General features: G+C 39.5%; 1 protein-coding gene across 2 annotated transcripts; it reads left to right on the top strand.

Annotated features, from left to right (window-relative positions):
- Positions 1-16,073, top strand: CETN3 (centrin 3). 2 transcript variants are annotated; one of them, XM_082783381.1, is made up of 5 exons: positions 1-58; positions 3,651-3,786; positions 5,429-5,543; positions 8,149-8,340; positions 15,615-16,073. In XM_082783381.1, the coding sequence occupies exons 1-5, from the start codon at positions 42-44 to the stop codon at positions 15,656-15,658; spliced, it is 504 nt and encodes a 167-aa protein (XP_082639507.1). In that variant the 5' UTR covers positions 1-41; the 3' UTR covers positions 15,659-16,073. The 2 variants fall into 2 exon arrangements, with proteins under 2 accessions (XP_082639507.1, XP_082639508.1); XM_082783382.1 differs by having other exon boundaries at positions 17-49.
- Positions 16,074-17,276: the final 1,203 nt, after the last annotated feature.

The following is a 17,276-nucleotide window of genomic DNA, read 5'->3' as shown; positions in this document are numbered from 1 at the left end:
CAGCCAATCAGGCGGCGCGGCGCGGCGGCGGCGGCGGCAACATGAGCTTGTCCGTGAGGTGGGGGCGGCAGGGCGGGGGGCGGCGGGCGAGAGGAGGGGGGACGGTCGCGGCCGGGCGGCGGGGGGCTGCGGGCGGGCGGTGGATCCTCGTTGTTTATCACCCGAGGGGATAAACGGGGCGCTGGAGCCTCGCTCGCCTCCGTGGTGAGGCTGCGGGTTGTCTCCAGGGTGCCCGCTGGCACTCGTCTCCAGGGCGCCTGGAGGCTGGGGCAGCGGGAGTGGGGGGGGGGGGGGGTGGCAGCAAAATGGAGGGGATGGGGCGGTGCGGGGCCGCCTGGAGCAGCGCCCTTTGTGCGGTGCGTACACACCCCAGCAGGCAGGCAGGCAGGCAGGAGGGTCCTTCTGGCACAGGAGTTGAGCGATAATCCGCTTTCAGGCTTACAAAGCTGCCTGCTCGCCCTCTGCAGCCAGCCAAGGGCCACTGGGGCTGCGCAAAGCTGCGGTAATCCAGAGCCCGTCTGTGCTGTCCTGGGGGCTCTGGGGATGCGCCAGGTTCACCCTGTGCAGAACACAGCCTTGTCCACTTAGGGGATTTCTGTGGTACAGCCCCAGCTGTGCTTGAAAGCTGAACCCCAGCTGCGCAGTGAATCGCTGAGATTTGATTGAAGTTAGGTAGCCTTCTTCTTTTTCAATAAAGGGGAAGTAAAAGCGGCTAGCTGCAGGATTTGGGAAACAAATATGCCTGAAAAGCAATGTGCCATTTACACACGTCGTGGTTTAACCCGGCCGGCAGCTAAACACCACACAGCTGTTCACTCCTCCCTCTCTGGGATGGGGGAGAGAAATGGGAAAGCGAAGCCTGTGAGTTGAGATAAGGACAGTTTTTTAAGACAGGAAAATAATAATAATGATGACAATAGTACTATTTATAATAATGTGTACAAAACAAGTGATGCACAATGCAATTGCTCACCACCCGCTGACTGATGCCCAGCCTAACGCCGAGCAGTCTGGACCCCACCCCAGCCTGCCACCCCTATATATTCCATACCATGACCCCATATGGTATGGGATATCCCTTTGGCCAGTTTGGGTCAGCTGTCCTGGGTCTGTCCCCTCCCAGCTCTTGCTGCACCCCAGCCTGCCTGTTGGCAGGACAGAGCTTGGCTTGGTGTAAGCACTGCTCTGCAACAATTAAAACATCAGCATGTTATCATCACTCTTCTCATCCTAAGCCAAAACATAGCACCCTACCAGCTACTAGGAAGAAAATTAACTCAGTCCTAACTGAAACCAGGACAACACACCAGTTATCTTCAAGCACCTTACATGATGTGGCACAACATGCATTTTTTCTCTGCTGCAGATGAATATATCATAGGTTTCTTCCTGAAAACATGTAGAATTACACAATAACCAGGTGGGAAAGGACCTCTGGGTGCCATCTAATCCAGCTTTCTGCTCAGAGTAGATCCATCTTGAAGCTGCAGGAGGTTGCTGAGGTTTTTTCTGGCTGGGTTTTGAATGTTTCTAGCAGTGGAGGTTGTTCAGCCTGTCATTGTGGCTCTTCCTGTACGTAACTATGAGAGTTTTCCTGTAGATCCACTTGCAGCTCACCTGTTGCAGTTTGTAGTTTTCTCTTGTCCTTTGGATGTGCACCTCTGAGGGGAGCCTGCCTCTGTCTTCTCCATCTAATCCTCTAGACAGTGAAGGACTGTAGTGGGTTTATTTGGCAAGGTTTTGGCAGCGGGGGGTGGCCTCTATGAGAAGAGCCCAGCAGCTGCCCCATGTTAGATAAGGGCCAGTTTCAGCCACCTCCAAAGGAAACCAGCACTGGCCAGAGCTGAGCCAGTAACTGATGTTTTTTGTGCCTTTGTGAGAGTAGATTTAGGAAAGGAAACAAAAAGTGCTGGTTAGCAGCAGCTGGGAGAGTGAGAAGTGAGAGCCAGCCCTGCAGCCCCCAGGTGGGTGCAGCAGGAGGGCAGTGGCCTGTGCAGGGAGAGGCCCCTGGTGGAGCAGGCTGTCCCCCTGCAGCCCATGGGTCCCACATGGAGCAGATCTCCACGCTGCAGCCTCCCCATGGGTGGAGGAGCCCCCGGTGGAGCAGGTGGATGTGGCCTGGAGGAGGCTGCGGCCCATGGAGAGCCCCCGCAGGAGCAGGCCCCGGGCCGGAGCTGCAGCCCGTGGAGAGGAGCCCCCGCAGGAGCAGGGGGTCTGGGGGGAGCTGCTGCCCACCCGTGGGGGACCCGCCCTGAGTCTGTTTTGCCCATGATGATAATTGTTGAGTGATCTCCCCATTCTTATCTCAACCCTTGAGCCCTTTGCATCATATTTTCTCCCCCTCTTGCTTTCAGGAGGGGGGACTGAGAGAGCGGTAGTGGTTGTGTTGGAGCTCAGCTGCCCAGCTGCATAAAACCACCGCAAGGACAACACAGATGGCATGTCTGTGGCCCTTCCCCACCTGATCCTTCTGCCCCCATCATTTGGGTCAGAACAAACTCGGCTCCTTCAGCTTCTCCTGTATCAGGTGCTACGGCCACCAAGGCGTTGATCACGGTCTGCCTTAGAGTACAGAAAATGGATAAAGCCTCTGCTGTACTGGGGCACCCCCAGCTGGATGCAGTACTTCAAGTGTGGCCTCGTGATTGCGGAGTGGAGGGAATTACCACTGCAGTTAGTCGAGTTTTTTGACAGGGTGATCTGCTGCTGAGCTTGGTGCATACCTGATGCTTCCAAGAGCGAGCTTTCAGCCTTCTGAGAGTTCTGGCTGGTATCACCTGTTACCTCGATTGAGTGCACAACTGCTTTTAGACTTCTTGCTCTGAGGCAGACATCTTCCAAGCAATCTGTCTGGATTAAGCATTCAGTCTCTGATCTGAATAAAGCACCGTTAGAGCAAAAATTATACACTGCTACTTGATCTGAGTAGCCTTTACCTGTGTCATCTTCATTTTTTTCCGTGTTCTCCCCGTGACTTTTTTTTTTTCTGTCTCTGTTACCTGAATATTTAGTCTTATTTCTAGGCCAGCAAAGAAAAAAAAGATTTGTCTTGGAGTAGTATTTGCTGATTTGGGGGACTTTTATATGCAACAGAAGCAGATCAAAAAAGTTTTCAGATTAGTGTATCTATGATAATAAAGGATTCAAAAAAAAAAAAAAAATTCCTAAGTGCCAAGTATCTTTGGAATGTTTCTGGCCAAAAAAAAGCCAAAGATCTGTGGCACACAACACCCACTGTAGCAGCTGGACATGAAGTTAAAGCTGTAGCTGCATCTGTGCCTCAAAACTCTTTCAGGTAGTTTAGAAATAAGGTGTTTTCAGGAGTTGTGTCATCTCAGCTGCTAACCTAGTTTGTAAAGTCAAGCATTGTTTTCAACAGGTAGTTTTCCTTACACTTCTTGATTGTTTGCTATTTATCAATTCACCTCTGCTGATTTTGTTTTGGGTGGGGGAGTAGCAGTGCTATTCAACCTGCACAAAGGGATTGTCTGTTTTGGGTGTTATTTTATATTGGGAGGAGACAAGCTGGAGAGATGTCGAATGGGGATGGTAGTGATCTGTGCCATTATGGTGAGTTTCTTATTGGTGGAAAACATTATCTATAGTGGTATCAGTAATCAGTTACACTGAATTTCTCTCTTCTTGTATAGGAATGAGCTTTCAGTGGACAAAATGAAGAAGAAGAAAAGAAGAGAACTAACTGAGGAACAGAAACAAGAAATTAAAGATGCCTTTGAGTTGTTTGATACAGACAAAGATAGAGCAATAAATTACCACGAATTGAAGGTATTTTTTTTCATTTAATTAATTTTAGGACAGGCAATATATATCTTCTTCTAAGTGAGTTTTTATGATGGCAGCTGCATCTTTAACAGTGCTCCATGTGTTTCATCTCCTGCCAGGCTGAAGGAGTGGAGATATTCAAAAAAGAAATTGCAAATATTGCATTGATGTTTGCATGGATGTACGATTGAGCTTTTTTCCTCTCATTGTACACAGTGCAGTCACGGAATTGCTCTAGCATTCTGTGTAACAGAGATCTGAATGCTCCCCAGGTGCAGCTTGGGCAGGCGAGTAAGTGGGAAAACAGCTCCTGAAAAGCTGTCTTGTAGTGCCTTTTAGAGGCACTATATAATGTAATGCTTGGTGTTGTGAAAATCCACAGGTTTTAAAAACTGAGCTAGAAGATGTAAGTCAGGTTTATTAAGCTGCTGACCAGAAACTAGAGCTTACCCACTGTGCATTTTTCAGCAGGGAGCCTATAGTCTGTAGGAATGAGGTGTGCTTTTTGCTGTGCTTATGAGAGGGACTCTGTAGTTTTTCTTCCAGTGAAGGCCTCTCTTGTTACTAGCTGTCTGCAGATGGAGGTTGGGATGGCAGTCCTTGTTCCTAGCGAGTCCTCCTGTCTCAGGAAGCATTGCATTAGTTTATTAAAGGCTCTTTAAGCCTTTTATTAATTGCTATTCTAATTTTAGTGGCTTGGGGAGGCTAGTGTTCCTGTGATAGGTACAGTAAGATTTTTTGGGGAAGAAATGCCTAATCCAAGCAGCTGGTTCCACAGTCTTGCTTTATCTCAAGAAAGCAGTTAAAATATTTTCTATATTAACTTTATTCCAGAGTTTGGGTATTTTGTCTCTGCTGAAAGCTGCTAATAGGGTACCACTAGGGACTGTTGGTACAGTTTGTCCTGTTAGTGTGCTTGGCATTCCCAGCTGTCTGACTGGAAATACATTTATTAGGTGTCTAATTAAATATGGTGCCCCTGAATTTAGTGCTGTTGAAGAACAGAAAGGTATGGAGTAAAGAAATATCTCCTTCTCTACAATGTCAGCATGTAGCATAGGGTTTGAAAGGCTATATTGAACAGGATTGTGGCTTTCTATTTCTGGTTCTGTGTATGTTCATACGTTTGAATGCAGTCAAGGCAGTGTGTGCTGAGGATTGCCATGTCTGTTGAAATGTGGAAACTAAGCATGTATCCCTAACCTAATGGAAAAATAAGTGTTACTGGTTTATGTGGTTGTAGTTACACTGGTATCAGTGGAAAAGTGGTAAATTGAGTCTCTTGTAAGACGACTTGTAAACTTAGACATGTTCAGTAATTTAAAGAATGCTTTTCAATTTAATCTTGGAAAAGGGGACAGTACTTGAAACTTGTTTTGAAAATCAGGAAAGAAGTCTGCTTTCCTAAAAAGCATTTTATACACTGATTTTTCCACTTATAACCTGATGTTTTATGTGCTCATGTTAATTTTAGGTGATATGTTTATACAAAGCAGTTTTTGTTTTTATTTTATTTATTATTGTTGCTAACCCACTGATACACAAAATCAGTCCTGGGCAGTAAGGTGCTTGTTAAAAACAATAAACTTTTAAAATCTGTAGTTTAATATTCATATTTGGTTGCACTTCCATTTTCTTCCAAAAGGTGGCAATGAGAGCCTTGGGTTTTGATGTGAAAAAAGCTGATGTACTGAAAATACTTAAAGATTATGATCGAGAAGCAACAGGCAAGATCACTTTTGAAGATTTTAATGAAGTTGGTATGTATTTGATTTTATACCTGTAGAAGACTACCTTCAGAGAAACTTAGCCTACAGTAGTGACTGGAGTTTGGGCAAAGTACTTTGTGTGCATTTTCAGTAACTGGTTCTACTGGGAAATAGAGGAGGGAGACTGAATTTCATATTTTTATTCAGAAACATGAACAGTGAAGGAAAGTAACTTTTTGTATATTGAATAGTCAGCTGATAAATGGAGATGAATACATGCTACAGCAGTGTAAAAGGAAACAGGCTACACATATTCCTTATCTGCATAAAACTTCTACAAAGGAGTAGCCCCTAACTTGAGAGGTAGATGTTTTTGTGTTTATTGATTTTTGTAGGACTCTCCTTCCTGCTTGGAAAAAGTAGTTGGCACTGGTTTTCATTGGAAGGAGTGTACGCAGAGACAAACTGTGAACTGAATACAGATTTCATATAAAACAGAGATAAGAGAAGTTGAAGCAGATGCTAAGTATTGTACATCAAGGATTTTCAGCTGCTGATAAAAACAGTGAATTTCATTAGGCAGCTTCTTTCATCTGAAGAGTGTGTGTTTTGCATAGTTTTACATACTTTGTATATGGAGTGATCTGCAGAATTAAAAAAATGAGGGATTACGTTTCCTTGAGGATTTTTAGATTGTTAGACATAAATTGTACTTTTGTATACAATTCATATTTACCAAAAATATAAACTGGGATCCCTTCATATATATGTTACAGCTTTATATCTCTATTTCATGATTCCACTCCATGTGTTCAGGGTATTAAATTACATAAGGTTTCTGAAAAAAAACCACCACCATAGTACTGTTTTTGGATACAAATAACTATCTGCTTGGTAATGGTGGAACAATTACTGTTATAAATGTGGCAACCCTTAGAGATTTTATAGGTTAGGATTGGAGAAAATGTGTTGTTAATGAAAGATAATATTTTTTCCTTAGTCATATTCCAAGTTAGAGCAAATTCTGAGTCAGAAGAAAATTGAAGTCTGTGGGGGAATAAAATTGATCAGTCCTTATTAAAAAATAAAAATAAAAAAAAATGATTTAATACTAGATCCTAATGTTCGGTTCTGTCACAGCCAGGACCAATACAAGGTAGGCGATCAAAAGTGCTGTGAGAAGCTAGGAAAAGTCATGTAGAAAGCACAACATGGACCAGGAAGGCAATTGCACCAATCCAAAAACTTGAATCTGATTTGAATGGAGTTATAACATGATACGTCCTTGTCACAGAGTTGAACTTGATACCAGTTGTGGCAGAAAGATCAGGGGGTTAGAGAAAATAGGTTATAGAAACGATTATTCTGAAGAGCTGGCTGAATATAGTTTTTAAAAAAATGTTGAGCCATCAGTTTTGCATAATTATAATCTGTGTTTTAAATGTTGGAACTGACCATCTGAAATGTATAAAGATACAATTGTATTTTGTCTTGTCCTGTACAGACATTTGACCTATGATATTTAGAGACATAGTGCTTTATTGTTCTTCAGCTAGTGTTGCAGTTGCCTTTCTGCCAGAAAAAGTAGAATTTATCAAACGATGTAGTGCTGTTATGCAATGTAGTTTTAGATAAAAATACTTAAATAAAAATCTCAGAGATTTTTATATGCATTTTAGTATACATTATATAAATAAATACCTAAATGTATAAATATAGAGATATGAAAATACAAAAACCTCATTACTACAGTGAGCTTATCTAAGCTTGAATCTAATAGCTTCATTTCAAATTCACTGAGCCAGAGGAGGCAATCCATCTGCAAACAGTAGCAGATGCTAAATGCTTCTCTTTGCACAAATTAGGATGGTGTATCTTTAATGACTTTGTAAAAGTCATTAAAGTCCTGTAGTCATGTAAGTCCTGTAGTACAAGACTAGCAGGTACGAAGATGTGAAGGTATTTCAGAAATGTCTGAAATAATTACAAGCAAAATATTTTTTGTAAAACAAGCTAGTTTGCCTGTTTTCTCTGTTGCAGAAGCTAACAAATGGATTTGGTAAAAGGAATAACCAAGACTGGTGAATTCTTTTAAAATGAACATCCTGCAGCTCGTAGTTGTGTCCTTTTCATGACCCTTGGGCTCTGGTTTTGTTGTTGGGATTGCTTTTTTCTTTTTTGGGGGGCACTTTTGTATATAAAAGAGAAGTTCCATATGAATGTTATTCATTACTTATTGCTGTTGCAGTGTTCTCCCCAAGTCAAAACTGTGTCCAGATCATAACATTTAAAATCAACAAATTAAAATATCTGTGTCTGTCAGAGCTGATGTTTTTTTTTTTTTTTTCTGAAGTGCAAGCTTGGAACAGAGTAGGCACATGTATATTTTCAATTTATATAGGAAAGTCTATTGAAAGCACGAGTGTGTCTAAACTACCATGTAGCTTTCCCCTGTAACTGGTGTATGCCAAAGAGAAACTCAGCTTGTGAGAAGCGTTGACAAAGGTCAGATAGCTGGCAAGCAATTTATGCATATTGAATTGGAACAGATTAAAAATGGAAGAATAGATAAAATCTGAAATAGGCTGAGGTGATAGGAAGAATGTGTGTTTGTCATGCTGAATCTTTTAGTCTAATTTCATTATCCTTCCTACAGTGACAGACTGGATACTGGACAGAGATCCACATGAAGAAATACTCAAGGCATTCAAATTGTTCGATGATGATGACTCTGGTAAAATAAGTCTGAGAAACCTGCGTCGGGTTGCTAGAGAACTGGGTGAAAATATGTCCGATGAAGAACTACGGGCTATGATCGAAGAATTTGATAAAGATGGAGATGGAGAAAGTAAGTATGAAGAGTTAAAATCCCATATAGTTCATTCTTAATCTTCTCCCCTTTTAAAATGTTGTATTAACCTGAAAATGCCTGAAATTTTAACATTGTCATCTTTTTCTTTTTTTTAAAAAAAAAACCCTCAGCTCAGCCTTGATTTTGCTTACATATAAGAGAAATAGTTTTTGATACCTACTAGCCCTGGAAATGCATGGTGGAGTCTAAAAACCAAATTGATTTCTCACCTTCAAATTCATCACAACTCTTAATCAACCAATGCTTATTAAAAGATTTGTTAAAGTTTAGCTGAAAGCAGAAGTAACTGAATTCATACATGGAAGAGTCCTTGTACTACATTACATTCTTATTTCTGTATGAATCAGTGAGAGTAAGAATCAGTAACCCTCTTACTGATTCATTAATGTAGTCATTAATGTAGTACAAAGTGCTAAGAGGACTTCTTTTGATCCTCTAGTCCAGTATTTCTTAAGTGGTAATGTGTCACTGTTGTGATTTCAGCCTGTTAGTGTAATAATCTGTACCTGACTAATAAATCATGATGGACTTAACCCTGGGTCCAAGCAGCATCAGCTGGGATGAGTCTCTAATGTGCTTCTGGGCTCAGAGGTGCTGAAGAACTCGGTGTGAAAAATTGCTCAGGGCAATCAACAAGGTCTATACAGAGTGGGCTGCAGAGGAGGCTTATTAGCTGGATAAAGAATGAAATAACAAATCTAACTTGATGCTATGCTCATTAAATCTTCGTAAGCACTTCAGCTTAACGGTGGTGTCTTCCCCCGCCTCCTTCCCCTTAAGTTAACCTTTACATTTACACCAGAAACCTTAACACATGGATTTCAGGAGCCACTCACTTCAGACAGTCAACACAGACGCTGCATGTCCAAGAATCACAGAAACCTGCTTCTGAGGTTTTTGTTTCTTTCTTTTCTTTTTTCTTTTTGGCCATTCTCATCTGCGATTTCAGTAGCAGTTCATCACCTTTTTCAGAAGCAGTAACATTTCTATTTGTCAGCAACAACATCTGTTGGATTCAAAACTCCAACAGTGGGGGAAAAACAACGCATTGCTGTCAGCCCTGACAGACACTTTTCTCTGTTCTGCTTGTGGTAGATGTATGCTCCAGTGTGGAACAACAACTACGAGTTTGTCAGCTGCTGGCCTGTGCTTGTTTGCAGTTACTCAAGTACTGAAACAGTCAGATGGTTTTCTTTCAAGAGGAAAAACAGGACATTCAGACAAGATAGGTGCTGTGGAAATGCAAACTTTGTGTCAGTGCAGTGGTGAAAAGGGGGAGCCTGAAGGCAAAGATAGCAAAAGCTCTCTGTTTTAATTGCCATTAGAGTGTTATTGTTGACACTGTTACTACAAGAGTCACTGCATAATTGAGAAAACTTTTCTTTCCTTTTGGAAATACTGTCTTCTGGTATCTCTCTGTTTTCTGAGGCCCTGGTTCCCTAATAAATCCACACTGTGTAATGCTGGTGTTCCTCCACATTGCCAGGTGTGTCCTCCCACACATTGCTTGCATTGGTATCTGTTTCAGTAACTGCATAGCAAGCCATCTACCCAGACTAGCTATTTGTTATATGCTTTATTTTGAGCTTGTTTTATTTTTTAAAAGGAATAGTTATAACAGCATTGCATTGCCTGTATTACCTTTTTTTTTGTATTTCTCTAAAGACTCATATTAGTTTTATGCGAAGGAGTAGCTGTAGAGGTGAGAGCAAGTAGAAAACATCAGTCCACATGCACATTTTGTTCTTTGTTGCTCTCCTGGAGTTACCAGTGGAGACACCTGAATCAGGATCACTGATGGTCTTTGACTACAAGCTAATAAAGACCTCTAGCTCCTTTTAGGAAGGGCATAATTGTGAGAAACACTCCGTAGCCAATAACTTAGGCTCAGGTGAGGATCTCAGTGAAGCAGCAATTTATTGTCGGGCACGCCACAAGCAGGAGAGCTCACTGACTAGTTCCAAAATGCGGTTGATACCCTTTTTGATGACAGGACCCTTCCCTGTCATCATTTTCCTTATTTATCTACTAATTTTCTTGTACTGGGTCTGGCTGGAATGTTAACTTTCCCGGCAGCAGCCCATTCAGTGCCGTACTCTGTACTTGTAGCTGGAACAGCAGTGTTATGCAGTAGACACAACACTGGTGTGATAACACTGCTGTTCCAGCTACAAGTACAGAGTACGGCACTGAATGGGCTGCTGCCGGGAAAGTTAACATTCCAGCCAGACCCAGTACATTTCTTTCTTAGAGTAGTCTAGCACAAGATTGAATATGAAAGACCGGCAGCATAATGCTTTTATGTGGTACTGTTTATCCATAATGTTCTGTGTTTTCTGTCCTTTAAAGAAAACTGGTGCTGCTTCTAGCTTTGAAGATTCATTCTGAAAAAGTAAATAATCCCGTGAGTCACTGTTCTGTTCAGTTTCAAACATCTGGGTCATGTAACAAAATTTCACTGTCATCTAGTTCTCCTTCTTTTCCTGCCAAGGAAAACAAATCTGAAAGTATTAGTTGGTAACATTTTTAATTGATGCCTTAAATACAGGAATAATACCACTTGTGGTTAAATGCTCTTGTTACATTTGAAAGATTGTTTTGTTCACAGTGAAATAAGGTCTGTTATGTGATATCCAGGCTGCTTGAACCTTAGTCTTTGTAGTGAAACTACTGAGCTGTGCTGGTACACTCTGACAAACTAGCTGCTGAAGTATTCTCGACATATTTACATCTGTCTTAAAAGGGTAAATCATCTTATTTTCATACTGCTGGTCTTAGGAGTGACTCCTGTTTTGGAGCATGGCTGTTTTTAGAAACTCCGTGCTGTCAGTTTGTGCTGTTTTTGTCCTGTGTAGATGCATCTATAGGAAACATAATCCAGTGTTGGGTCTTAGATTCTGGGAGAAAATTATGGAGAGGTGGGGAAAAAAAAAAAGCTCTACTGAATTAATATGCTTTCTTACCTCTCCAAGACAACATTTTCTTCATATTAACTGTAATAATGCTTACTTTATGATGATGTATGCAGTAGAAATGAATGAAATCTGAGGCTAGGGAAGGCTGTGATTGCTTCTCATTTCATTGTGACTAACTTGTGAACAGATCCTGAGTCTGAGGAGGATTACCTGGGTTACTGGGAATTGTTACCACATTTCTCTTTGCAGTTTGTTTGGATGTTGGAAAAATTGTTTATCATTATAATATTGTATTTCCACTTAGCAACATTATTGAACAAAGATGTTTTGAACCAGAGAATATTTCGGTAGGGATGTTTGCATCTGTGGTTCTTATAACTTCCTTTGGCTTCCAGTTTTGGGATGTGTGCAGTATTGAAACTGGCTACGGAATATTTCTGGAATAGTCTTCAGAAATTGTATCACAAGCACCTGGGTAGAAGTTGTGTCAGAAGGAGGTGGGTTAGTATGAATACCGTAAGCATATGTATTTTTTTTTTTAAATTACTTTTGTTTTGTGTCTTGTTAAACAGAAGTCAGTCTCAGCATAGTACTTCTGGGGAGAAAGTGTTACTCCCCTCTGCCTTTTTGACCTTTTCTTTCTGTATTTTTCAGTAGTCCATCACATAACCGGGCAACACATGAAAGACTCTCCAACTTATTCATCCATCGTTTTGTCAGTGTACTGGGGGAAAAAAAAAAAAAGAAAAAAAAATCCTCAGTACGTTGTGGAAATGCGTTCTTTTCCTTTTCTGCAGAGCTGTTCAGCCATTCTCATAAACACTGTGTTTCTGTAATCCCACAGCAGAAACAATTGATTCCAAAAAATATAGCAAATAATTTGCCTGTACGAGGTGAAAATTCAGTCAAGACATGAATATTGGTCATTCAATCTACTTGATAATACCAGGGGTGTGTTTGTTCTGTGCAGCCCTTGATGCTGGTACATCATCAGCTGCAGGAAATGGAGGTGAACACCCATGCAGGGAGCTGAGCATTGTGTGCCCTGAACAGCAAGTCTGTTTAATTACTGTGGGAAAATATTTTCAAATCTAATAGTTAGAATAAAAATCTAGTCCACTACTTCTATTTCTCTTGTGCAACAAAACACAAGGGTCTTGTATTTTGGATTTTTTCTTAAAGTTCAGTGCTTAGTGTCCTACTTGCAGGCCTATGGCTGAAGAGGTAAAAATAATGTAATACGTAGTCCCAGCTTTTGCATCTTTTTCTGTGTCTAATGTTTGCCCTCTGGTCGGTAATGTCCTGGAACAGTACCATAGAAATAGAATAATCTGACATGCATTTAGGGCTTCATATTGGACCGACAAGCTGATGTGCCTGCAGGCTTGCCTACGAAGGAAGGCATTTGCATCATGCTGCAGTGAGCATTTGGGCTATTGGGGGTATGCCGTAGGTCCTGGAGAAAGACAGACCTCTAAAATCTTTCTGGATGCTGTAACTTTTTCAGACCATGAAGGCAGGTAAGCATTGGAACCTTGGAGATGTTTCAGAGCCTGAACAACCTGATTTAGCTAGCCTGCTTTGAGCAAGGGATTGGGCTGTGATTTTAGTGTTCAGTAACTCAAAAGGTATTTAAAATTCGTAAGAGTAATTAATTTCTCAACACAGAATTATGCATTTGTTATCTTTTAATAGATTTAGTGTATTCGTAGAAATTGATTGTCTAAGTGAATTAGAGGAAATTCAGAGCTTACTCCTTGTTAAATGCTGACAAAGATACATAATTTACTTTGTATGTAGCAAGCCATTTAATTCAGAGCCTTGCATAAGGTTCACCAAAGACTAGGGAAGAGTCTTCAGAAGCAACAGTAGAAGAGAATAAGTGTAAAGTGTCGGGGCGTAGTCTGAGCCCAAGCTAACTACTCGTCCCTCTTCTGACATCTTGACTACTTGGAGAACAACCAACGGCTTCACATTACTAACTGCAATTTTATACTAATAATTTTTCCTGATCAGTGAAGTTGACCATAGCCTGCTTCATTTTCATCTTTAAAATCTTAGTAGCTTTGCCAGATGTTTGAATCATACTTTTCCAATTGTTAAGTTTTAGGGAGTAGCTAGATTTCTGTGGTCATCAGCCAGATGTGTGTGTGGTTCCATCTAATTTCTGTTCTTACAACTAACCTGATTAAGTTTCATCTCAAAATTCCTGCTTAATGTGGCTTACTGAAAAGCTTCTTTGGACTCCAGATATGTTCTTCAGATAACTGCTGTTGGGAAAGGTCATGCACATTGAGACTATTGCTCTCTTCATCAAGTAAACAGTGAAACTGGAAATTATCTTAAATAAGATAACCTGTAAGTATTTTTTAAAGCAACTTATTGGCTTCAATGTCTACTCTCTTTTCATTTTTGTAACTTAAAGCAATTTCAGAGGCTTAACAAGGGAAAGGAATATGTTGCCTGTTGACCAGTATAACTAAATCATATGGCACTTGTTTTATATGCAGAAAAGCTTTAATTGATAATTCCAAACCCATATTTTTGTGATTTTCAGTGTAACTGACCAAGAATCAGAACTATTGCTGAATGTAAAGCATTATAGTAGAGCCAAAACAGACCCAAACTCATCTGTTCTATTTTCTTAAATCTGTTCTTTGTTCCTCATTCTGCCCTTCAACCTTCACTTTCTAGGAATGAATCGATAAATATTCATACACATAAATATCCTGTATATGTTTCGTAATCATCCACCCTCTCCTCTTATCCATATTCTTAATTATTTCAGCATCTGCTCCAAATATATTCCCCTTTTAAATAGCTAGAACTGTTTCTCAGCTCTTTCACACCTTCTCAGTATCTATTTTGTAATATAAACCATTAAAATGACGATGATTAGTATCAAATCATTGCTAGCCACTACATTCTAAGAACAAAAATGCATTGACACATAATTAAGGTGGAAAGTACATACCAGTACGTAAGAGAGAACTTGCAGAAATGTTGTGATCATCTGAACTCAACACATGATAAATTTATCAAGTATAGAAATATATGGTTATATTTGAAGATATCAATGAGGTAAAGTCGTAGAGATGCTTTTTAACATCACACAGACGACGTTGTTCTTATGTGTAGTAGAATCCGGTGACTGACTAACATTTCAGGATGTATGGTCCTCAACTAGATTAAAATAACTTGTCTCTTATTTTTTAAAATGTGTTGCAAGAGGGCAGATTTATTTATTTATTTATTTATTAATATATTTTTAACATAGTTAATTTGCTTTGCTTTCTTCCGGCTTTAAATGTAACTCATGCTTTGCAATACTTTGTTTAGGAATAACTTGGGTACGCTGGCTGGGGTAGATAATTGTCGGGGAAAATCTGTCATACGTGTCTGGTCTCTTCGTTTCACTGAGTTACTCTAATCATTCCCCAGCGCAGTAATTAGTTGCAGAGTGAACATGTTCATTGGCTAACTCTTCTACAGTGGCTCTGTTTTAACATATGAGTAAGGTCAATAGCTCAGGTATAAGTGCAGCAAAATAATTAATGACTGCTAATTAATTTATTATTATGACTTAATTTCTTCGAGTACATTTGTGTAAAATTTCAGTTAATTATAACTGTAAAGTGAAGAAAGTTCAGATGGGGGAAGAGCTTGTCAAAAGTCCTTTTTAATTCTAGCTAATTTATTGAATCATTAGTAAATTATCTTAAAATTCATTTTGTATTTTGGCAAGTGTTACAGGTTTGGCAGAGAGGAAAATGATGGTGTGGGTGTGTGTTTTTTTTGTTTTTTTGGGGGAGGAGGAACACGAAGGTCTGAATGATGACTTGAATAAAACAGAATTTGATCATAACTGGAACTGCTGCATTGTTACTTGAGAAGCATGTGTTTAATACATTTTATTTACCGTGTTTAACATTTTAATATATGTTAAAGTCATAAAGTGGCATGTTTTTGCTTAGCCATCTTTTTAAATACTTTTCTAATATTTTTGTTTTCTTTTTAGAATATTTTTACTTTCAGCATCAGAAATAGTAGCTTGTTATATACAAGCTAGATTCTGGCTTAAGTATCACACATAATTAAGATTGCATTCTGACTTTAGCCTTTTACATGCAAAAAAGAAAAAAAAAGTGAAAACTCTGTTCTAAATGGAAAAAAAAATCATGTATAAAGCGTGGTTAGCAATCTGTCAGACCCAACAAATACTAAGTTGGAAACCTTCAGAGAAAAGCATAAAACAGATACATTATTTTCTCTTTTGTTTTATGGATATTTGCTGTTTTGTTTGTCTAATATTTTTCTTTCTTTTTTTTTCTATAGTCAATCAAGAAGAGTTCATTGCTATTATGACTGGAGACGTTTAACATCAGAAAAGAAGACATGAATTCGTGGCAAAAGGGATGAATTAGTGACATCTGCCATTCCAATATTTTCTACTTTGTTTCTGTAGAGTCATGTAGAAGATTACTTTACTCACTGATCGAAATAACACAGGCTTTATATGCTGGTACTTCGGTACTTTTTACAATTAATTATTGTCACTCAAGTAATTGACACAGCATATTAGAAGAAGTAAAACTACATTTCAGAATGTTTGAGTACTCACTTGTAAAATAGCTTTGTATAAGATTTCTAAATTATATTGTCTTGTAAGAAGCGTTTGAAGTTAACTTTGTGTTATGATTAGCTATAGCCTTAGTTTTGATACATAAGGTTTGACAAGCTTCCATTTTAATAAAATATTCTTTACTATTGCGACTTGAAAGTCTTTGTTTTTGTTTTATTTGAGCCAAACAATAATTTAAAATCCTTCAAACAAAATGTGCGTTGTTTTTTTTTCCATTTATAGATTTTTATTTCTGTTCTAGATGAATGGTTACATTAAATGAGCAATCATTTCCACCTTTATGATGGCAGAGGGCATGCAACTATGCACAGTGATACACACTATAGCAAAAATGTGCATAAGTCATGCAGATGACAACCAGTGGCTCTATTTTTCAGTATCTACACCTCTGATACCTGTGGAAACAGTGGCAATTGTTTATGATGCATGTTTAGATGTTCTTTCTGCAGTATCTAGTTGGGGCAAAAGCATTGTAGGGAATGAATTTTTCAAGTAGTTAGAAAGACTGGGTGTATTTCTAGCTTACCAGGTGTCTTCCAGATTGATATATCAGATTGATATTCTGCATTTCCTGCCTGTTGGTTATAGTTTCTGCCTCTTAAATTTCAAATTTCTATCAAGAATTTGCTTGTCTTGCTTAATCCTGTTATTAGCTTTCCTGTCAGAAGAAAAATCTCTTTAAACTCAATAATCCTGGGCTTATCAATAAGTGTGCCCTGCACAAACACACGGAGCTTGCAGTTTACTGGAGACAGAGGTTACAGTCATCAAAGTTGATAGATTTTTTCCTATTACATTTTCAAGTGTGTGTTATAAAATAATTATGTATGAAATACTGTTGTGTTCTCTATTAAAATAACAATATCAACATAGTCACACAGAAAGTTACAACAATGTGAACCGTCTGGCAGTGGCTCCATGTCACTGATCAAGGAATATGAATAGGCACCTCACGTGGGGCAGAGGACCATCAGCTGGGATTTCCAGCCTGGGTTGCTCTTAGAGAGGTCTTAAAAGCAGACTTTGCTAGTAAGGGACATTATTTTTGTTTAAGTATTTCCATTTTGACCATAGCAAAGTGAATTATGAAAATGTAATTGGGGGAAAAATGGTAGGGATAAAATTAACAGGAGATTACTGGGAGTGAGGGAGTAAGGGGCTGATACTCACCAGGAAGTTGCGGTCATCTTCACATTCAGTTAATGTCCCATAATTAAAGTTTGAGTAAAACTCCCTCTGCAGTGTATTGGAAATTGGTTTGTGTAAGCAGGAACTTGCTCAAGCAGTAGACAGCAGGAAATATTTTCAGGATGAAGACTGGTGTTTAAGGGGGGAAAAAAGTTGCTACATATAGT

The sequence above is a fragment of the Aythya marila genome (genome assembly GCF_965140915.1).
Source record: "Aythya marila genome assembly, chromosome: Z".
Lineage (NCBI taxonomy): Eukaryota > Metazoa > Chordata > Aves > Anseriformes > Anatidae > Aythya > Aythya marila.
The sequence above is the reverse complement of the archived record's forward strand: the minus strand, read 5'-3'. Positions and strand labels throughout refer to the sequence as shown.